General features: G+C 35.0%; 1 protein-coding gene across 1 annotated transcript; it reads left to right on the top strand.

The window, feature by feature from the left end:
* Positions 1 to 20,481: 20,481 nt before the first annotated feature.
* On the top strand, positions 20,482 to 20,898 carry LOC139859615 (uncharacterized). Its single transcript, XM_071848393.1, has one exon. It carries the CDS (start codon positions 20,482 to 20,484, stop codon positions 20,896 to 20,898), a length of 417 nt encoding a protein of 138 aa, XP_071704494.1.
* The last annotated feature ends 214 nt before the right edge of the window (positions 20,899 to 21,112 follow it).

Below are 21,112 nucleotides of genomic sequence, written 5' to 3' on the forward strand. Positions count from 1 at the left end.
GCGTTTAAGGACCTGAGAAAACATATAGAAAACTGTCAACGAAAAACGTTGGTGAAATCATAGGTGTATTAGTAACGTTTGTTTTTGAACCACAAGATTTAATATAGTTGATTATCCAAATCGTTTGTATTCCAAAAGTATGTTCGCGAGCACCCAATTATCAAGACTTAACTGTTTTGTACCTTGTTACGTAGTGTTAGAACATACACTATACTCGAAAATATATTTCATCTGCTAATGGTAGCGAACCGTCCGAATGAGGCTCGTCAAGCCCATGTGATCACATAATATAAGTTCTCATTTACACCCTGCAAGTGTAACTAATGATAATTGAATTGAGGCTTTTTGGTCAAACTCGCACGTGGAATGTTTGTTTTCGTACTTGTGTTCAAGCATAATAGTATGATACGTATATGTTTCTCATCCCATAGTTTAAAGTATAGAAGTTGTTAAAAGATGGGATTATGATCTCACCTTGAGTGCACGAGTAAAAGGTACTTCGCAAGTATACGTGTGTAAAGAACAATGCTAGTCTTGACCTAAACAAATAGGTCGTATCAATAACGGTAATCACGATTGGTCAAAGATGTTCAATTAGTCATATGGCTCGTTACGACTCGATTATATAGCATGTGAATCAATTTGTCAAGTTTCATGCACGTTATAAGTAGTTAAACATGTTAGAACAATCGTATAAATGTTTGGTTAAGTTTGACTAAAAGTCAAACTTGGTCAAAGTCAAAGTCAACGGGGTCGGGTCGGGCATCAGACAATTTTCCCATGATGAGGAATCATATATGAGCACATTAGTCAAATTTCATGTTAATCGAAGTTACGGTTAAGCAGAAAAGTTTTTATGAAGAACAAAACACAAATAAAAAGTAACTGGGCAGATGCGCGGCGCGCGCAGGGTTGCGCGGCACGCACTTCAACGTAGAACCAGGTCAGAAATCGACTAAAAGGGGCAATCATCTGGATTTTCGGATTTGCACGGTGCGCTGAGGTGTGCACGGCGCGCATACCTGGAAAAATGCTGGTTTGCAGAAAATTGGCTAAGTCTCGAACCAAAACCCAAATTAACATAATTCATGAATCGAAAACATTCAAAACGCATATCATATATCGTTGGAAATATAATTTGATGAGGAACACAACTAAACCCATTTCATCAATAAAATTATCATTTGCAATAAACAAAACCAAGTGGAAAGCTCATTAAATATCCACCATTAATGCTTTCAAGTCCATAAACGCATATTTATGATTCGGGAATTAAATGCATACATATCATACGCCGTTTTGTAGGTAATTATGCATACAATACTATTATGCACTCACAATTAACATTCTAAAGCATTCAATGCATTTAAATTCCATTTTACCTCTATCAAACCCTAACTCAAGAACCACAAAATCAATAATCATATTAGTGAAGTTTTCTTAATCAACCTACACATCAAATTGAAGCTAATGATGCTAGGAACACATTTAATACTTGCACTTTATCATAACAACAACATTAAATCATCCAAAACTCAAAATCAAACACACACTTTTCAAGTTCATGCTAGTTACATTTAAACAACGAGATCAAGCATATAAATCATATATTCATGTTAGACTTGAGCCATAGACACTAATTAACAACTTTATAAGTTAAAAACATCAAGAACACAAAATCTAGTAATTTTAGAAAGTTACCCAAATGAGATGTAATCGGTATGGATTCGAAGAGGAAGATGCAAGGATTCCGAGTATGTAATTTGTTTGGATTGATGCTTGCTCGATTTGATTTAGATGATGAATCTTTGTATTGGAGATTTAGAGAAAATGGTGAAAGTATGAAAAGAAAAGGGAAATGAAAATGGATAAATGAATGGATGAGGAAGAGTGTTGACTCTTTGACCTAGTCACCTCTTTGCTCTTTTGACAATCTTAGTCCCTCAACTTTGGAAACGGGTGCGTGAATTACCTAAACGAGAAAATTTTAAAACGCGTGTCAACGGGAGATGTTATAAATATATAACGGACTTTAAATAGTTAGACGGAAATTTAACGGAAAAAGGCGGGATGTTACACTTTGCATTTTTGATCTTTTTTTGGGAAAAATAAAATTGCAGACATGTTTAAGATTACTCAACACAACTTTCTGTAAATTTTAGTAGCTTTATTTGGTGTTTTGAGTTACTTTTACACATCGCCGCCGTTAACCGCCAAACACCACCGCATCTGTAAACGATATATGTATGACAATACTAGCAATTTTGGTACAAACTACATGGACCATTTCAAAAATTTTGGTACAAACCACAGAGACGATTTCAGCAATTTTGTCAATAAAGGAAATAATAGACGAAAATACCTTCACATGTCAGGCACATTAATGGAGTTAACAGACTTTTTTGACGACCGTCAGAAATAGGGAATAAATCAGCAACGTTGACAAACCACGAGGACCAAATCCATCAAAAAAATAGTATAGAGACGAAAGTAGCATTTTGATACAAATCATAAGAACCATTTCAGCAATTTTGTCTATATTATATATTAAATCTTAAATTAAATATATGGCAATTGTTGTCTCCATCTCATTGGCTATTAAAAAGCATGAATGTATACACGTCGAATTAAATTACGTACATTATGGATTCTCTCTCAACTTTCAACCATACCCCACCACCTCCACCTCCACCTCCACCAATAATAAGTATCCCTCAACCACCTATCATTTCCTCTCCGACTCCACACCCACCACCACCACCAATCACAATACCTCACCACCCAAAACCCAAATCTAATCCTTACACATCCCTTCCCTATCAAAGCACCCCCCTCACTAATTCGGCACACTGTCACATTCTAGTAACAAGGTAATGACCATTTATGTGGGTGGTCTTTCTCCTCGAATCAGCCCTTCGGTGCTCTCCCAATCCTTCCGCAAATTCGGTTCCATTAAAAGAATTTCTTGGTTGATAGATCGGAACTATGCTTTCATTAAGTATGGGTCTCGATCTCAGGCGGATGTAGCAAGGTACGAAATGAATGGGCAGCTTCACTCATATTCAAGGTGTGTCGAGTAGTCGGTGCCATTTCCTTCAAAATAGTCAAATGAAACGAGTTAATCATATAGAATATCAAGAGTAGTCAATAGTATTTCGTAGCGTAATATGAACTTATTTATAAAAGCTCTTTCTTCATATTAGCGTTTTATACTCTTTAATTCGGGTAGTACCTACCCGTTAAGTTCATACTTAGTAGCTAACATACCATTTCAACTACTACAATTCTATATGAAAAACTAATCACAAAAAAATATATATCATATTCAAACCTTTATACAATAACTTGCAAACTTACAATACCGCTATTTTACATATAGCATGAAATATAGCACATAAAACTTTGATACAAAGTAGTTGCGAAGATAATTCTAGTTAATAAATAAGGCGTTCAGCAAAGGCAACAAAGACACGTAATTCATACGTCCAGAAACAAGTCATGCATTCTGGTTTTACTAATACCACTTCCCATCCTTGGTCTTGTGGAACGTAACCGTTATGACCGATAGTATGACAATGTGTTGTAACATCGTCAAAAGGACGAAGGTTACGTAATGACCAACAGTATCGTAATAACCTAAAAACATCATTTCTTACCCCAATTACCGACTCCGTCAATTGTGGGAACGTTTTGTTTAATAGTTGTAGCCCGATGTTCTTTTTCTCACTTTGGTGAAAAGCGAACATTACTAACCCGTAAGCATAACATGCTTCTTTATGTTGCATGTTAGCCGCTTTTTCTAAATCATGAAGTCCTATATTCGGATACATTGAGTCAAAATAATTTCTTAACCCGTTGCGTAAAATAGCATTTGGGTTTCCCGCAATATATGCGTCAAAGTAAACACATCATAACTTATGGGTTTCCCAATGTGATATCCCCCATCTTTCAAACGAAAGCCTTTTATAAACCAAGGCATTCTTGGAACGTTCTTCGAATGTCTTACAAACTGATTTTGCCATAAATAGTTGTGCCGAGGAATTCTGACCGACTCTAGACAAGATTTCATCAATCATGTCTCTGGGTAAGTCTTCTAAAATATTGGGTTGTCTATCCATTTTGTGTTTTTATACTGTAAAATAGACAAGAGTTAGATTCATAAAAGATACTTATTAATACAAGCAATTTTTACATATATCGTAAAGCATAAGCACACTATATTACATATATTACACCGCACAAATACAAATATCTTATTCCGACTCACTCGTTTCTTCTTTTTCGAACTTGGTTCTTTTTGCTAAGTTTTTAGGGATATATGATGTTCCCCTAATACGAGCCGTCGTTTTCCACATTGGTTTAGAAAAACCTGGTGGTTTAGAGGTTCCCGGGTTATTGTCACAACTTAAGAAATACGGGTGTTGATGATACATATAAAGTTCATCGGGTTTGGAATCAAATTTCTCTATTTTTATGCCCTTTCCCTTATTGTTCTCTTTTGCCTTATTAAATTGTGTTGGGGTAATTTCTATAACATCATCGGAATCCTTGTCGGGATCCGATTCATCGGAGAATTAGTAATCCTCCCAATACTTTGCTTCCTTGGCGGAAACACCATTGACCATGATTAACTTTGGTCTGTTGGTTGAGGATTTTCTTCTACTTAACCGTTTTATTATTTCCCCCACTGGTTCTATTTCTTCTTCCGGTTCCGATTCTTCTTTCGGTTCCGATTCTTCTTTCGGTTCCAACTCTTCTTCCGGTTCCTCTTCGGGAACTTGTGAATCAGTCCACGAATCATTCCAATTTACATTTGACTCTTCATTATTATTAGGTGAGTCAATGGGACTTGTTCTAGAGGTAGACATCTATCACATAATATCAAACGCGTTAAGAGATTAATATATCACATAATATTCACATGTTAAAAATATATAGTTTCCAACAAAATTTGTTAAGCAATCATTTTTCAAGTAAACACGGTCAAAGTCCAGACTCACTAATGCATCCTAACAAACTCGATAAGACACACTAATGCAAAATTCTGGTTCTCTAAGACCAACGCTCTGATACCAACTGAAATGTCCCGTTCTTATTGATTAAAAACGTTCCATATTAATTGATTTCGTTGCGAGGTTTTGACCTCTATATGAGACGTTTTTCAAAGACTGCATTCATTTTTAAAACAAACCATAACCTTTATTTCATAAATAAAGGTTTAAAAAGCTTTACGTAGATTATCAAATAATGATAATCTAAAATATCCTGTTTACACACGACCATTACATAATGGTTTACAATACAAATATGTTACATCGAAATCAGTTTCTTGAATGTAGTTTTTACACAATATCATACAAACATGGACTCCAAATCTTGTCCTTATTTTAGTATGCAACAGCGGAAGCTCTTAGTATTCACCTGAGAATAAACATGCTTTAAACGTCAACAAAAATGTTGGTGAGTTATAGGTTTAACCTATATATATCAAATCGTAACAATAGACCACAAGATTTCATATTTCAATACACATCCCATACATAGAGATAAAAATTATTCATATGGTGAACACCTGGTAATCGACATTAACAATATGCATATATGAATATCCCCATCATTCCGGGATCCTCCTTCGAACATGATATAAATTTCGAAGTACTAAAGCATCCGGTACTTTGGATGGGGCTTGTTGGGCCCGATAGATCTATCTTTAGGATTCGCGTCAATTAGGGTGTCTGTTCCCTAATTCTTAGATTACCAGACTTAATAAAAAGGGGCATATTCGATTTCGATAATTCAACCATAGAATGTAGTTTCACGTACTTGTGTCTATTTTGTAAATCATTTATAAAACCTGCATGTATTCTCATCCCAAAAATATTAGATTTTAAAAGTGGGACTATAACTCACTTTCACAGATTTTTACTTCGTCGGAAAGTAAGACTTGGCCACTGGTTGATTCACGAACCTATAACAATATATACATATATATCAAAGTATGTTCAAAATATATTTACAACACTTTTAATATATTTTGATGTTTTCAGTTTATTAAGTCAGCTGTCCTCGTTAGTAACCTACAACTAGTTGTCCACAGTTAGATGTACAGAAATAAATCGATAAATATTATCTTGAATCAATCCATGACCCAGTGTCTACGTATCTCAGTATTGATCACAACTCAAACTATATATATTTTGGAATCAACCTCAACCCTGTATAGCTAACTCCAACATTCACATATAGAGTGTCTATGGTTGTTCCGAAATATATATAGATGTGTCGATATGATAGGTCGAAATATTGTATACGTGTCTATGGCATCTCAAGATTACATAATATACAATACAAGTTGATTAAGTTATGGTTGGAATAGATTTATTACCAATTTTCACGTAGCTAAAATGAGAAAAATTATCCAATCTTGTTTTACCCATAACTTCTTCATTTTAAATCCATTTTGAGTGAATCAAATTGTTATGGTTTCATATTGAACTCTATTTCATGAATCTAAACAGAAAAAATATAGGTTTATAGTCGGAAAAATAAGTTACAAGTTGTTTTTGTAAAGGTAGTCATTTCAGTCGAAAGAACGACGCCTAGATGACCATTTTAGAAAACATACTTCCACTTTGAGTTTAACCATAATTTTTGGATATAGTTTCATGTTTATAATAAAAATCATTTTCCCAGAATAACAACTTTTAAATCAAAGTTTATCATAGTTTCTAATTAACTAACCCAAAACAGCCCGCGGTGTTACTACGACGGCGTAAATCCGGTTTTACGGTGTTTATCGTGTTTTAAATCATTAAGTTAGCATATCATATAGATATAGAACATGTGTTTAGTTGATTTTAAAAGTCTAGTTAGAAGGATTAACTTTATTTGCGAACAAGTTTAGAATTAACTAAACTATGTTCTAGTGATTACAAGTTTATAACGTTGAATAAGACAGCTTTTTATGTATGAATCGAATGATGTTATGAACATCATTACTACCTCAAGTTCCTTGGATAAACCTACTGGAAATGAGAAAAATGGATCTAGCTTCAAAGGATCCTTGGATGGCTTGAAAGTTCTTGAAGCAGAATCATGACACGAAAACAATTTCAAGTAAGATTTCCACTCGAAATAAGATTGTTATAGTTATAGAAATTGAATTAAAGTTTGAATATGATTATTACCTTGTATTAGAAATATAACCTACTATAAGTAACAAAGGTTTCTTGATCTTGGATGATTACTTGGAATGGATTTAGAAAACTTGGAAGTAAACTTGCAATCTTGGAAGTATTCTTGATTTTATGAAACTAGAACTTTTGGAATTTATGAAGAACACTTAGAACTTGAAGATAGAACTTGAGAGAGATCAATTAGATGAAGAAAATTGAAGAATGAAAGTGTTTGTAGGTGTTTTTGGTCGTTGGTGTATGGATTAGATATAAAGGATATGTAATTTTGTTTTCATGTAAATAAGTCATGAATGATTACTCATATTTTTGTAATTTTATGAGATATTTTATGCTAGTTGCCAAATGATGGTTCCCACATATGTTAGGTGACTCACATGGGCTGCTAAGAGCTGATCATTGGAGTGTATATACCAATAGTACATACATCTAAAAGTTGTGTATTGTACGAGTACGAATACGGGTGCATACGAGTAGAATTGTTGATGAAACTGAACGAGGATGTAATTGTAAGCATTTTTGTTAAGTAGAAGTATTTTGATAAGTGTCTTGAAGTCTTTAAAAAGTGTATGAATACATATTAAAACACTACATGTATATACATTTTAACTGAGTCGTTAAGTCATCGTTAGTCGTTACATGTAAATGTTGTTTTGAAACCTTTAGGTTAACGATCTTGTTGAATGTTGTTAACCCATTGTTTATTATAACAAATGAGATGTTAAATTGTTATATTATCATGATATTATGATATATAATATATCTTAGTATGATATATATACAGTTAAATGTCGTTACAACGATAATCGTTACATATATGTCTCGTTTCGAAATCATTAAGTTAGTAGTCTTATTTTTACATATGTATTTCATTGTTAATACACTTAATAATATATTTACTTATCATTTAACATAATTAACCAAGTGTATCAATATCTTAATATGATTCATATGTACCTAGTAAGACGTTGTTATAACGATAATCGTTATATATATCGTTTTCGAGTTTCTTAAATTAATAGTCTCATTTTTATGTATATAACTCATTGTTAAAATACCTAATGAGATACATACTTATAATAAAATCATTTTAACTATATATATAACCATATATATGTCATCGTATAGTTTTTACAAGTTTTAACGTTCGTGAATCACCGGTCAACTTGGGTGGTCAATTGTCTATATGAAACCTATTTCAATTAATCAAGTCTTAACAAGTTTGATTGCTTAACATGTTGGAAACATTTAATCATGTAAATATAGTTTTCATTAAACATATAATCATATAAAGGTTCGAAAAAGTTCGGGTCACTACAGTACCTACCCGTTAAATAAATTTCATCCCGAAATTTTAAGCGATTGGAGGTGTTGGCTCATCTTCTGGAAATAAGTGCGGGTACTTCTTCTTCATCTGATCTTCTCATTCTCAGGTGAACTCGGGTCCTCTACGAGCATTCCATCAAACCTTAACAATCGGTATCTTGTTTTGTTTAAGTCTCTTAACCTCACGATCCATTATTTCAACGGGTTCTTCAATGAATTGAAGTTTTTCATTGATTTGGATTTCGTCCAACGGAATAGTGAGATCTTCTTTAGCAAAACATTTCTCAAATTCAAAACGTGGAAAGTGTTATGTACAGCCGCGAGTTGTTGAGGTAACTCAAGTCGGTAAGCTACTGGTCCGACACGATCTATAATCTTGAATGGTCCAATGTACCTTGGATTTAGTTTCCCCTGTTTACCAAATCGAACAACGCCTTTCCAAGGTGAAACCTTAAGCATGACCATTTCTCCAATTTCAAAATCTATATCTTTTCTTTTACTGTCCGCGTAGCTCTTTTGTCGACTCTGGGCGGTTTTCAATCTTTGTTAAATTTGGATGATTTTCTCGGTAGTTTCTTGTATTATCTCCGGACCCGTAATCTGTCTATCCCCCACTTCACTCCAACATATCGGAGACCTGCACTTTCTACCATAAAGTGCTTCAAACGGCGCCATCTCAATGCTTGAATGGTAGCTGTTGTTGTAGGAAAATTCTGCTAACAGTAGATGTCGATCCCAACTGTTTCCGAAATCAATAACACAAGCTCGTAGCATGTCTTCAAGCGTTTGTATCGTCCTTTTGCTCTGCCCATCAGTTTGTGGATGATAGGCAGTACTCATGTCTATACGAGTTCCCAATGCTTGCTGTAATGTCTGCCAGAATCTTGAAATAAATCTGTCATCCCTATCAGAGATAATAGAGATTGGTATTCCATGTCTGGAGATGACTTCCTTCAAATATAGTCGTGCTAACTTCTCCATCTTGTCATCTTCTCTTATTGGTAGGAAGTGTGCTGACTTGGTGAGACGATCAACTATTACCCAAATAGTATCATAACCACTTGCAGTCCTTGGCAATTTAGTAATGAAATCCATGGTAATGTTTTCCCATTTCCATTCCGGGATTTCAGGTTGTTGTAGTAGACCTGATGGTTTCTGATGTTCAGCTTTGACCTTAGAACACATCAAACATTCTCCTACATATTTAGCAATATCGGATTTCATACCTGGCCACCAAAAATGTTTCTTAAGATCCTTGTACATCTTTCCTGTTCCATGATGTATTGAGTATCTAGTTTTATGAGCTTCTCTAAGTACCATTTCTCTCATATCTCCAAATTTTGGTACCCAAATCCTTTCAGCCCTATACCGGGTTCCGTCTTCCCGAATATTAAGATGCTTCTCCGATCCTTTGGGTATTTCATCCTTTAAATTTCCCTCTTTTAAAACTCCTTGTTGCGCCTCCTTTATTTGAGTAGTAAGGTTAGTGTGAATCATTATATTCATAGATTTTACTCGAATGGGTTCTCTGTCCTTTCTGCTCAAGGTGTCGGCTACCACATTTGCCTTCCCCGAGTGGTAACGAATCTCAAAGTCGTAATCATTCAACAATTCAATCCACCTACGCTCCCTCATATTCAGTTGTTTCTGATTAAATATGTGTTGAAGACTTTTGTGGTCGGTATATATAATACTTTTGACCCCATATAAGTAGTGCCTCCAAGTCTTTAATGCAAAAACAACCGCGCCTAATTCCAAATCATGCGTCGTATAATTTTGCTCGTGAATCTTCAATTGTCTAGACGCATAAGCAATCACCTTCGTCCGTTGCATTAATACACAACCGAGACCTTGCTTTGATGCGTCACAATAAATCACAACATCATCATTCCCTTCAGGCAATGACAATATAGGTGCCGTAGTTAGCTTTTTCTTCAATAACTGAAACGCTTTCTCTTGTTCATCCTTCCATTCAAATTTCTTCCCTTTATGCGTAAATGCAGTCAAGGGTTTTGCTATTCTGGAAAAGTCTTGGATGAACCTTCTGTAGTAACCAGCCAATCCTAAAAATTGACGTATATGCTTCGGAGTTTTTGGGGTTTCCCACTTTTCAACAATTTCTATCTTTGCCGGATCCACCTTAATACCTTCTTTGTTTACTATGTGACCGAGGAATTAAACTTCTTCCAACCAAAATGCACACTTTGAAAATTTAGCGTACAATTCTTCCTTCCTCAATACTTCTAACACCTTTCTCAAATGTTCACCGTGTTCTTGGTCATTCTTTGAGTAAATAAGTATGTCCTCAATGAAAACAATGACAAACTTGTCAATGTATGGTCCACACACTCGGTTCATAAGGTCCATGAACACAGCTGGTGTGTTAGTCAATCCAAACGGCATAACCATAAACTCGTAATGACCATAACGCGTCCTAAAAGCAGTTTTTGGAATATCATCCTCCTTTACTCGTATTTGATGATATCCAGAACGTAAATCGATCTTCGAATAAATCGACGAGCCTTGTAGTTGATCAAATAAGTCGTCAATTCTCGGCAGTGGATAACGGTTTTTGATGGTAAGTTTGTTCAACTCTCTGTAGTCAATACACACCCTAAATGTACCATCCTTCTTCTTGACAAACAAAACAGGAGCTCCCCATGGTGATGTGCTTGGTCGAATGAAACCACGTTCTAATAGTTCTTGCAGTTGGCTTTGCAGTTCTTTCATATCGCTGGGTGCGAGTCTATAAGGAGCACGAGCTATTGGTGCAGCTCCTGGTACAAGATCTATTTGAAATTCAACAGATCGATGTGGAGGTAGTCCCGGTAATTCTTTCAAAAATACATCGGGAAATTCTTTTGCGACGGGAATATCATTGATGCTCTTTTCTTCAGTTTGTACTTTCTCTACGTGTGCTAGAACAGCATAGCAACCTTTTCTTATTAGTTTTTGTGCCTTCAAATTACTAATAAGATGTAGCTTCATGTTGCCCTTTTCTCCGTACACCATTAAGGGTTCTCCTTCTTCTCGTACAATGCGAATTGCATTTTTATAACATACGATCTCTGCTTTCACCTTCTTCAGCCAGTCCATGCCAACTATTACATCAAAACTCCCTAACTCTACTGGTATCAAATCAATCTTAAATATTTCGCTACCCGGTTTAATTTCTCGATTCCGGCATATATTATCTGCTGAAATTAATTTACCGTTTGCTAATTCGAGTAAAAATTTACTATCCAACGGCGTCAATGGACAACTTAATTTAGCACAAAAATCTCTACTCATATAGCTTCTATCCGCACCCGAATCAAATAAAACGTAAGCAGATTTATTTTCAATAAGAAACGTACCCGTAACAAGCTCTGGGTCTTCCTGTGCCTCTGCCGCATTAATATTGAAAACTCTTCCGCGGCCTTGTCCATTCGTGTTCTCCTGGTTCGGGCAATTTCTGGTAATGTGGCCCGGTTTTCCACATTTATAACAAACTACATTGGCATAACTTGCTCCGACACTACTTGCTCTGCCATTACTCGTTCCGACACCATTTGTTCCTTTCGTTCTGTTAACCCCTGGTCTGTAGACCTCACACTTCACCGCGCTATGACCATTTCTTTTACACTTGTTGCAAATTTTGGTGCAGAACCCCGAGTGATACTTTTCACACCTTTGGCATAGCTGCTTCTGATTGTTGTTGTTGTTGCGGTTATTATTGTTGTTGGGATGATTGTTGTTGTTTTTGTTGTTGTTGTTGGGCCATTTGTTGTAGTTACGATTGATGTTGCGATTGTTGGGATAGTTGTTGCGATTATTGTTGTAATTGATGTTGTTGTTGTATTGGTGATTCTTATCACCGTTTTCCTCCCACTTTCTTTTGACTTGCTTCACATTGGCCTCTTCAGCAGTCTGTTCTTTAATTCTTTCTTCAATCTGGTTCACTAGTTTGTGAGCCATTCTACATGCCTGTTGTATGGAGGCGGGCTCGTGTGAACTTATATCTTCTTGGATTCTTTCTGGTAATCCTTTCACAAACGCGTCGATCTTCTCTTCCTCATCTTCGAACGCTCCCGGACACAATAGGCATAATTCTGTGAATCGTCTTTCGTACGTGGTAATATCAAATCCTTGGGTTCGTAACCCTCTAAGTTCTGTCTTGAGCTTATTGACCTCGGTTCTGGGACGGTACTTCTCGTTCATCAAGTGCTTGAATGCTGACCATGGTAGTGCGTAAGCATCATCTTGTCCCACTTGCTCTAGATAAGTATTCCACCATGTTAACACGGAACCTGTGAAGGTATGCGTAGCGTACTTCACTTTGTCCTCTTCAGTACACTTACTTATGGCAAACACCGATTCGACCTTCTCGGTCCACCGTTTCAATCCGATCGGTCCTTCGGTTCAATCAAATTCCAAAGGTTTGCAGGCAATGAATTCTTTGTAGGTGCATTCTACACGATTTCCTGTACTGCTAGATCCAAGGTTATTGTTGGTATGTAGTGCGGCCTGTACTGCGGCTATGTTTGAAGCAAGAAAGGCACGAAATTCCTCTTCACTCATATTCAAGGTGTGTCGAGTAGTCGGTGCCATTTCCTTCAAAATAGTCAAATGAAACGAGTTAATCATATAGAATATCAAGAGTAGTCAATAGTATTTCGTAGCGTAATATGAACTTATTTATAAAAGCTCTTTCTTCATATTAGCGTTTTATACTCTTTAATTCGGGTAGTACCTACCCGTTAAGTTCATACTTAGTAGCTAACATACCAATTCAACTACTACAATTCTATATGAAAAACTAATCACAAAAAAATATATATCATATTCAAACCTTTATACAATAACTTGCAAACTGACAATACCGCTATTTTACATATGGCATGAAATATAGCACATAAAACTTTGATACAAAGTAGTTGTGAAGATAATTCTAGTTAATAAATAAGGCGTTCAGCAAAGGCAACAAAGACACGTAATTCATACGTCCAGAAATAAGTCATGCATTCTGGTTTTACTAATACCACTTCCCATCCTTGGTCTTGTAGAACGTAACCATTGTGACCGATAGTATGACAACGTGTTGTAACATCGTCAAAAGGACGAAGGTTACGTAATGACCAACAGTCTCGTAATAACCTAAAAACCTCATTTCTTACCCCAATTACCGACTCCGTCACTTGTGGGAACGTTTTGTTTAATAGTTGTAGCCCGATGTTCTTTTTCTCACTTTGGTGAAAAGCGAACATTACTAACCCTTAAGCATAACATGCTTCTTTATGTTGCATGTTAGCCGCTTTTTCTAAATCATGAAGTCCTATATTCGGATACATTGAGTCAAAATAATTTCTTAACTCGTTGCGTAAAATAGCATTTGGGTTCCCCGCAATATATGCGTCAAAGTAAACACATCGTAACTTATGGGTTTCCCAATGTGATATCCCCTATCTTTCAAACGAAAGCCTTTTATAAACCAAGGCATTCTTGGAACGTTCTTCGAATGTCTTACAAACTGATTTTGCCATAAATAGTTGTGCCGAGGAATTCTGACCGACTCTAGACAAGATTTCATCAATCATGTCTCCGGGTAAGTCTTCTAAAATATTGGGTTGTCTATCCATTTTGTGTTTTTATACTGTAAAATAGACAAGAGTTAGATTCATAAAAGATACTTATTAATACAAGCAATTTTTACATATATCGTAAAGCATAAGCACACTATATTACATATATTACACCGCACAAATACAACTATCTTATTCCGACTCACTCGTTTCTTCTTTTTCGAACTTGGTTCTTTTTGCTAAGTTTTTAGGGATATATGATGTTCCCCTAATACGAGCCGTCGTTTTCCACATTGGTTTAGAAAAACCTGGTGGTTTAGAGGTTCCCGGGTTATTGTCACAACTTAAGAAATACGGGTGTTGATGATACATATAAAGTTCATCGGGTTTGGAATCAAATTTCTCTATTTTTATGCCCTTTCCCTTATTGTTCTCTTTTGCCTTATTAAATTGTGTTGGGGTAATTTCTATAACATCATCGGAATCCTTGTCGGGATCCGATTCATCGGAGAATTGGTAATCCTCCCAATACTTTGCTTCCTTGGCGGAAACACCATTGACCATAATTAACTTTGGTCGGTTGGTTGAGGATTTTCTTCTACTTAACCGTTTTATTATTTCCCCCACTGGTTCTATTTCTTCTTCAGGTTCCGATTCTTCTTCCGATTCCGATTCTTCTTCCGGTTCCAACTCTTCTTCCGGTTCCTCTTCGGGAACTTGTGAATCAGTCCACGAATCATTCCAATTTACATTTGACTCTTCATTATTTTTAGGTGAGTCAATGGGACTTGTTCTAGAGGTAGACATCTATCACATAATATCAAACGCGTTAAGAGATTAATATATCACATAATATTCACATGTTAAAAATATATAGTTTCCAACAAAATTTGTTAAGCAATCATTTTTCAAGTAAACACGGTCGAAGTCCAGACTCACTAATGCATCCTAACAAACTCGATAAGACACACTAATGCAAAATTCTGGTTCTCTAAGACCAACGCTCTGATACCAACTGAAATGTCCCGTTCTTATTGATTAAAAACGTTCCATATTAATTGATTTCGTTGCGAGGTTTTGACCTCTATATGAGACGTTTTTCAAAGACTGCATTCATTTTTAAAACAAACCATAACCTTTATTTCATAAATAAAGTTTTAAAAAGCTTTACGTAGATTATCAAATAATGATAATCTAAAATATCTTGTTTACACACGACCATTACATAATGGTTTACAATACAAATATGTTACATCGAAATCAGTTTCTTGAATGCAGTTTTTACACAATATCATACAAACATGGACTCCAAATCTTGTCCTTATTTTAGTATGCAACAGCGGAAGCTCTTAGTATTCACCTGAGAATAAACATGCTTTAAACGTCAACAAAAATGTTGGTGAGTTATAGGTTTAACCTATATATATCAAATCGTAACAATAGACCACAAGATTTCATATTTCAATACACATCCCATACATAGAGATAAAAATTATTCATATGGTGAACACCTGGTAATCGACATTAACAATATGCATATAAGAATATCCCCATCATTCCGGGATCCTCCTTCGGACATGATATAAATTTTGAAGTACTAAAGTATCCGGTACTTTGGATGGGGCTTGTTGGGCCCGATAGATCTATCTTTAGGATTCGCGTCAATTAGGGTGTCTGTTCCCTAATTATTAGATTACCAGACTTAATAAAAAGGGGCATATTCGATTTCGATAATTCAACCATAGAATGTAGTTTCACGTACTTGTGTCTATTTTGTAAATCATTTATAAAACCTGCATGTATTCTCATCCCAAAAATATTAGATTTTAAAAGTGGGACTATAACTCACTTTCACAGATTTTTACTTCGTTGGGAAGTAAGACTTGGCCACTGGTTGATTCACGAACCTATAACAATATATACATATATATCAAAGTATGTTCAAAATATATTTACAACACTTTTAATATATTTTGATGTTTTAAGTTTTTTAAGTCAGCTGTCCTCGTTAGTAACCTACAACTAGTTGTCCACAGTTAGATGTACAGAAATAAATCGATAAATATTATCTTAAATCAATCCACAACCCAGTGTATACGTATCTCAGTATTGATCACAACTCAAACTATATATATTTTGGAATCAACCTCAACCCTGTATAGCTAACTCCAACATTCACATATAGAGTGTCTATGGTTGTTCCAAAATATATATAGATGTGTCGACATGATAGGTCGAAACATTGTATACGTGTCTATGGTATCTCAAGATTACATAATATACAATACAAGTTGATTAAGTTATGGTTGGAATAGATTTGTTACCAATTTTCACGTAGCTAAAATGAGAAAAATTATCCAATCTTGTTTTACCCATAACTTCTTCATTTTAAATCCATTTTGAGTGAATCAAATTGTTATGGTTTCATATTGAACTCTATTTCATGAATCTAAACAGAAAAAGTATAGGTTTATAGTCGGAAAAATAAGTTACAAGTCATTTTTATAAAGGTAGTCATTTCAGTCGAAAGAACGACGTCTAGATGACCATTTTAGAAAACATACTTCCACTTTGAGTTTAACCATAATTTTTGGATATAGTTTCATGTTCATAATAAAAATCATTTTCCCAGAATAACAACTTTTAAATCAAAGTTTATCATAGTTTTTAATTAACTAACCCAAAACAGCCCGCGGTGTTACTACGACGGCGTAAATCCGGTTTTACGGTGTTTATCGTGTTTTCGGGTTTTAAATCATTAAGTTAGCATATCATATAGATATAGAACATGTGTTTAGTTGATTTTAAAAGTCTAGTTAGAAGGATTAACTTTATTTGCGAACAAGTTTAGAATTAACTAAACTATGTTCTAGTGATTACAAGTTTATAACGTTGAATAAGACAGCTTTTTATGTATGAATCGAATGATGTTATGAACATCATTACTACCTCAAGTTCCTTGGATAAACCTACTGGAAATGAGAAAAGTGGATCTAGCTTCAAAGGATCCTTGGATGGCTTGAAAGTTCTTGAAGCAGAATCATGACACGAAAACAATTTCAAGTAAGATTTTCACTCGAAATAAGATTGTTATAGTTATAGAAATTGAATTAAAGTTTGAATATGATTATTACCTTGTATTAGAAAGATAACCTACTGTAAGTAACAAAGGTTTCTTGATCTTGGATGATTACTTGGAATGGATTTAGAAAACTTGGAAGTAAACTTGCAATCTTGGAAGTATTCTTGATTTTATGAAACTAGAACTTTTGGAATTTATGAAGAACACTTAGAACTTGAAGATAGAACTTGAGAGAGATCAATTAGATGAAGAAAATTGAAGAATGAAAGTGTTTGTAGGTGTTTTTGGTCGTTGGTGTATGGATTAGATATAAAGGATATGTAATTTTGTTTTCATGTAAATAAGTCATGAATGATTACTCATATTTTTGTAATTTTATGAGATATTTTATGCTAGTTGCCAAATGATGGTTCCCACATGTGTTAGATGACTCACATGGGCTGCTAAGAGCTGACCATTGGAGTGTATATACCAATAGTACATACATCTAAAAGCTGTGTATTGTACGAGTACGAATACGGGTGCATACGAGTAGAATTGTTGATGAAACTGAACGAGGATGTAATTGTAAGCATTTTTGTTAAGTAGAAGTATTTTGATAAGTGTCTTTAAGTCTTTCAAAAGTGTATGAATACATATTAAAACACTACATGTATATACATTTTAACTGAGTCGTTAAGTCATCGTTAGTCGTTACATGTAAATGTTGTTTTGAAACCTTTAGGTTAACGATCTTGTTGAATGTTGTTAACCCATTGTTTATTATAACAAATGAGATGTTAAATTGTTATATTATCATGATATTATGATATATAATATATCTTAGTATGATATATATACAGTTAAATGTCGTTACAACGATAATCGTTACATATATGTCTCGTTTCGAAATCATTAAGTTAGTAGTCTTATTTTTACATATGTATTTCATTGTTAATACACTTAATAATATATTTACTTATCATTTAACATAATTAACCAAGTGTATCAATATCTTAATATGATTCATATGTACCTAGTAAGACGTTGTTATAACGATAATCGTTATATATATCGTTTTCGAGTTTCTTAAATTAATAGTCTCATTTTTATGTATATAACTCATTGTTAAAATACCTAATGAGATACATACTTATAATAAAATCATGTTAACTATATATATAACCATATATATGTCATCGTATAGTTTTTACAAGTTTTAACGTTCGTGAATCACCGGTCAACTTGGGTGGTCAATTGTCTATATGAAACCTATTTCAATCAATCAAGTCTTAACAAGTTTGATTGCTTAACATGTTGGAAACATTTAATCATGTAAATATAGTTTTCATTAAACATATAATCATAGAAAGGTTCGGAAAAGTTCGGGTCACTACAGTATAGTCCACTGTATCAATCAAGATGGCTACTCTAAAGCTATGCAGGGACCATCTTTGGGTGACGATAATTTTGTAGTCGTTCAATCGATGGCGGATCATAAAGGCTTATTCTCGAAATTCATTTGGCTAATACTGCAAGGCCTCCCTTATGAGTGCGGGAAGCCCGATAACATTATTGCCATTGCTAAGAAATACGGTAACATGTTATACGTTGATCGATCTACTCATAAAAAGTCACAAGCTTGTTACTCTTATGTTCATGGAAACACAAGAACCTGGTGATATTCGGGAATATCAATATGCAAGTTTTAAAAACTCAAAAAACTCAAAAAATTACAAAGTGTGGATGGAAGAAGTCAAAACCCATTTGTGTAATGAGATCATGTTTTTGGAATCTGATATCGATGGTCACAACTTAGAAGTGACTAGATTATTAGCACCATCAGTTAACTCGATCGACCTGCCGGAATTAGAGGAGTTTCCTGACTCCGGGGAACCATCACCGGAAGTGAATATTGATAAGTCAAAATTTGAATCTTGTGGTTCAGATGCAGGCGCAATTGGGGGAAAAAATGGACTTTTTGCCTATCTCTCTAAACGAGTCATAGTTTACTAATAGCATGTACTTGAATGTACTTGAAATCTTTAACAACTTTCAACCATCTACCATACTTAAAGGGGACAAAGAGGTGGGAACTTTACACAATGGCGATAAAGTACATACATTGTCTTGTGATAGTACTATACAGCCAGTTTCACAACCTATCACCAAGTCAATACCAATCCCCCAATTAATGCTAAACCTTCTGATATACCAAAAAGCAATGTTCCACTTGCCCTTCTTCACCTTGTAATACACCATGTTCAAATTTTCTTGACAATTTTAATAAAGTTAAAGATTTACAGGCTCAAGAAAATACATCCTACATAAATGTTACAAAAGTTACGCTCTCAAGAAGTGAAAAAAAAAGAGTCTATTAAAAGCTAAATCCGGTAATTTGGATAAGGACCCATTCGAATCTGTCACTTTTTCTAATTCTGTGAATGTCGAAGCTGATTCTTTGGCTAAATTTCAAATGATGTAGTGAAGCAGAATGTTCTTCCTTTAGCAAATGCTAAGCTTGTTAACCCTTCAAAGAACACAGTCCAAGTAAATAAGTATAACGACTTCTTTAGTGGGATGCGACAATACGGTGAACCGCCAACTCCTCCTCATAAAAAACGTCAATGAGGTTGGCATCTTGGAATACTAGGGGACTCAGAAATAATGATCGAGGTCGTATGGTGGGTCGATTGGCGGCTAAATATCATATCCAATTTATTGCTATTCAAGAAACGAAGGTTAAAGAAGTTCGTTTTCCGGTTATGAGTGAGATTTGGAAACATAATGTTTATAGAGGAGTTCAAGTGGGAGTGTTGGGAAGGTCAGGTGACTTACTTGGAATTCTTACCTACAAATGTGCCTATCATGTTAGTCAACGTTTATGCTCTACAATCAGAGAATGCAAAGTGCATCTTGTGGGAGAAACTCTCGGATCTAATACACGGCTGGAATGGTCCTGTTTGTTTATTGGGCGATTTCAATTCTACAAGAGTCCCGGAAGAGAGACTGCGCGAAGTCCAAGACGAAACAAATATGGGGAAAACTCATATATGAAACGGCTAACTTAAATTACCGGAACATTTCGCCTTTGTGGAAAGACAACGTTTCTCTTGTTAAGGATGAAAATGTAGAGTTAATTTTGGGAAGTGGATGTTGGAAATGGAAAGTGGGTGACGGGCGTTCGATCTTATTTTGGCATGATTTGTGGTTTTCCTCAACTCCTCTACACCTCAAGTATCCTTCCCTTTTTCGTCTTTGCACTTGTAAAGTGGAGACTGTTGCATTCAATTTCTCCTTGGGGCTTACTGTTAACAATGAAGAAGGTATATAAGACGTTATGTCTTGGGTTACCACTGTGGTTGGTTCATATTCCGTATCGGAGGGTGTACGTCTTTTGGTTAATGAATCTATCGTTTCTATTCCGGAGTGGGCAAACTTAATATGGTACAATCCAATTCCTTCGAAAGTTCTTATTTTTCATTGGTTAGCCATTCGTAATTCTATCCCGGTCAAGGATATCCTATTTCAAAGAGGCATAATTCAAGAAGGGCAAAATATTTCTTGTTTTTGGTGTTTTAACTCTACCGAAACCGTTAATCACTTGTTGCTTCATTGCCCTTGGGCTTCATTGATTTGGTCGGATATAATGTTTTGGTGGAACATTAGATGGGTTATGCCTTCTTCTCTAGTTTCGTTTATTCAGGCTTGGAGCTCGGGGATGGGTATCAAGGCTGAAATGTCCCGTTCTTATTGATTAAAAACGTTCCATATTAATTGATTTCGTTGCGAGGTTTTGACCTCTATATGAGACGTTTTTCAAAGACTGCATTCATTTTAAAACAAACCATAACCTTTATTTCATCAATAAAGGTTTAAAAAGCTTTACGTAGATTATCAAATAATGATAATCTAAAATATCATGTCTACACACGACCATTACATAATGGTTTACAATACAAATATGTTAC

Source organism: Rutidosis leptorrhynchoides, chromosome 7 (genome assembly GCF_046630445.1).
Source record: "Rutidosis leptorrhynchoides isolate AG116_Rl617_1_P2 chromosome 7, CSIRO_AGI_Rlap_v1, whole genome shotgun sequence".
NCBI classification, from domain to species: Eukaryota; Viridiplantae; Streptophyta; class Magnoliopsida; order Asterales; family Asteraceae; genus Rutidosis; species Rutidosis leptorrhynchoides.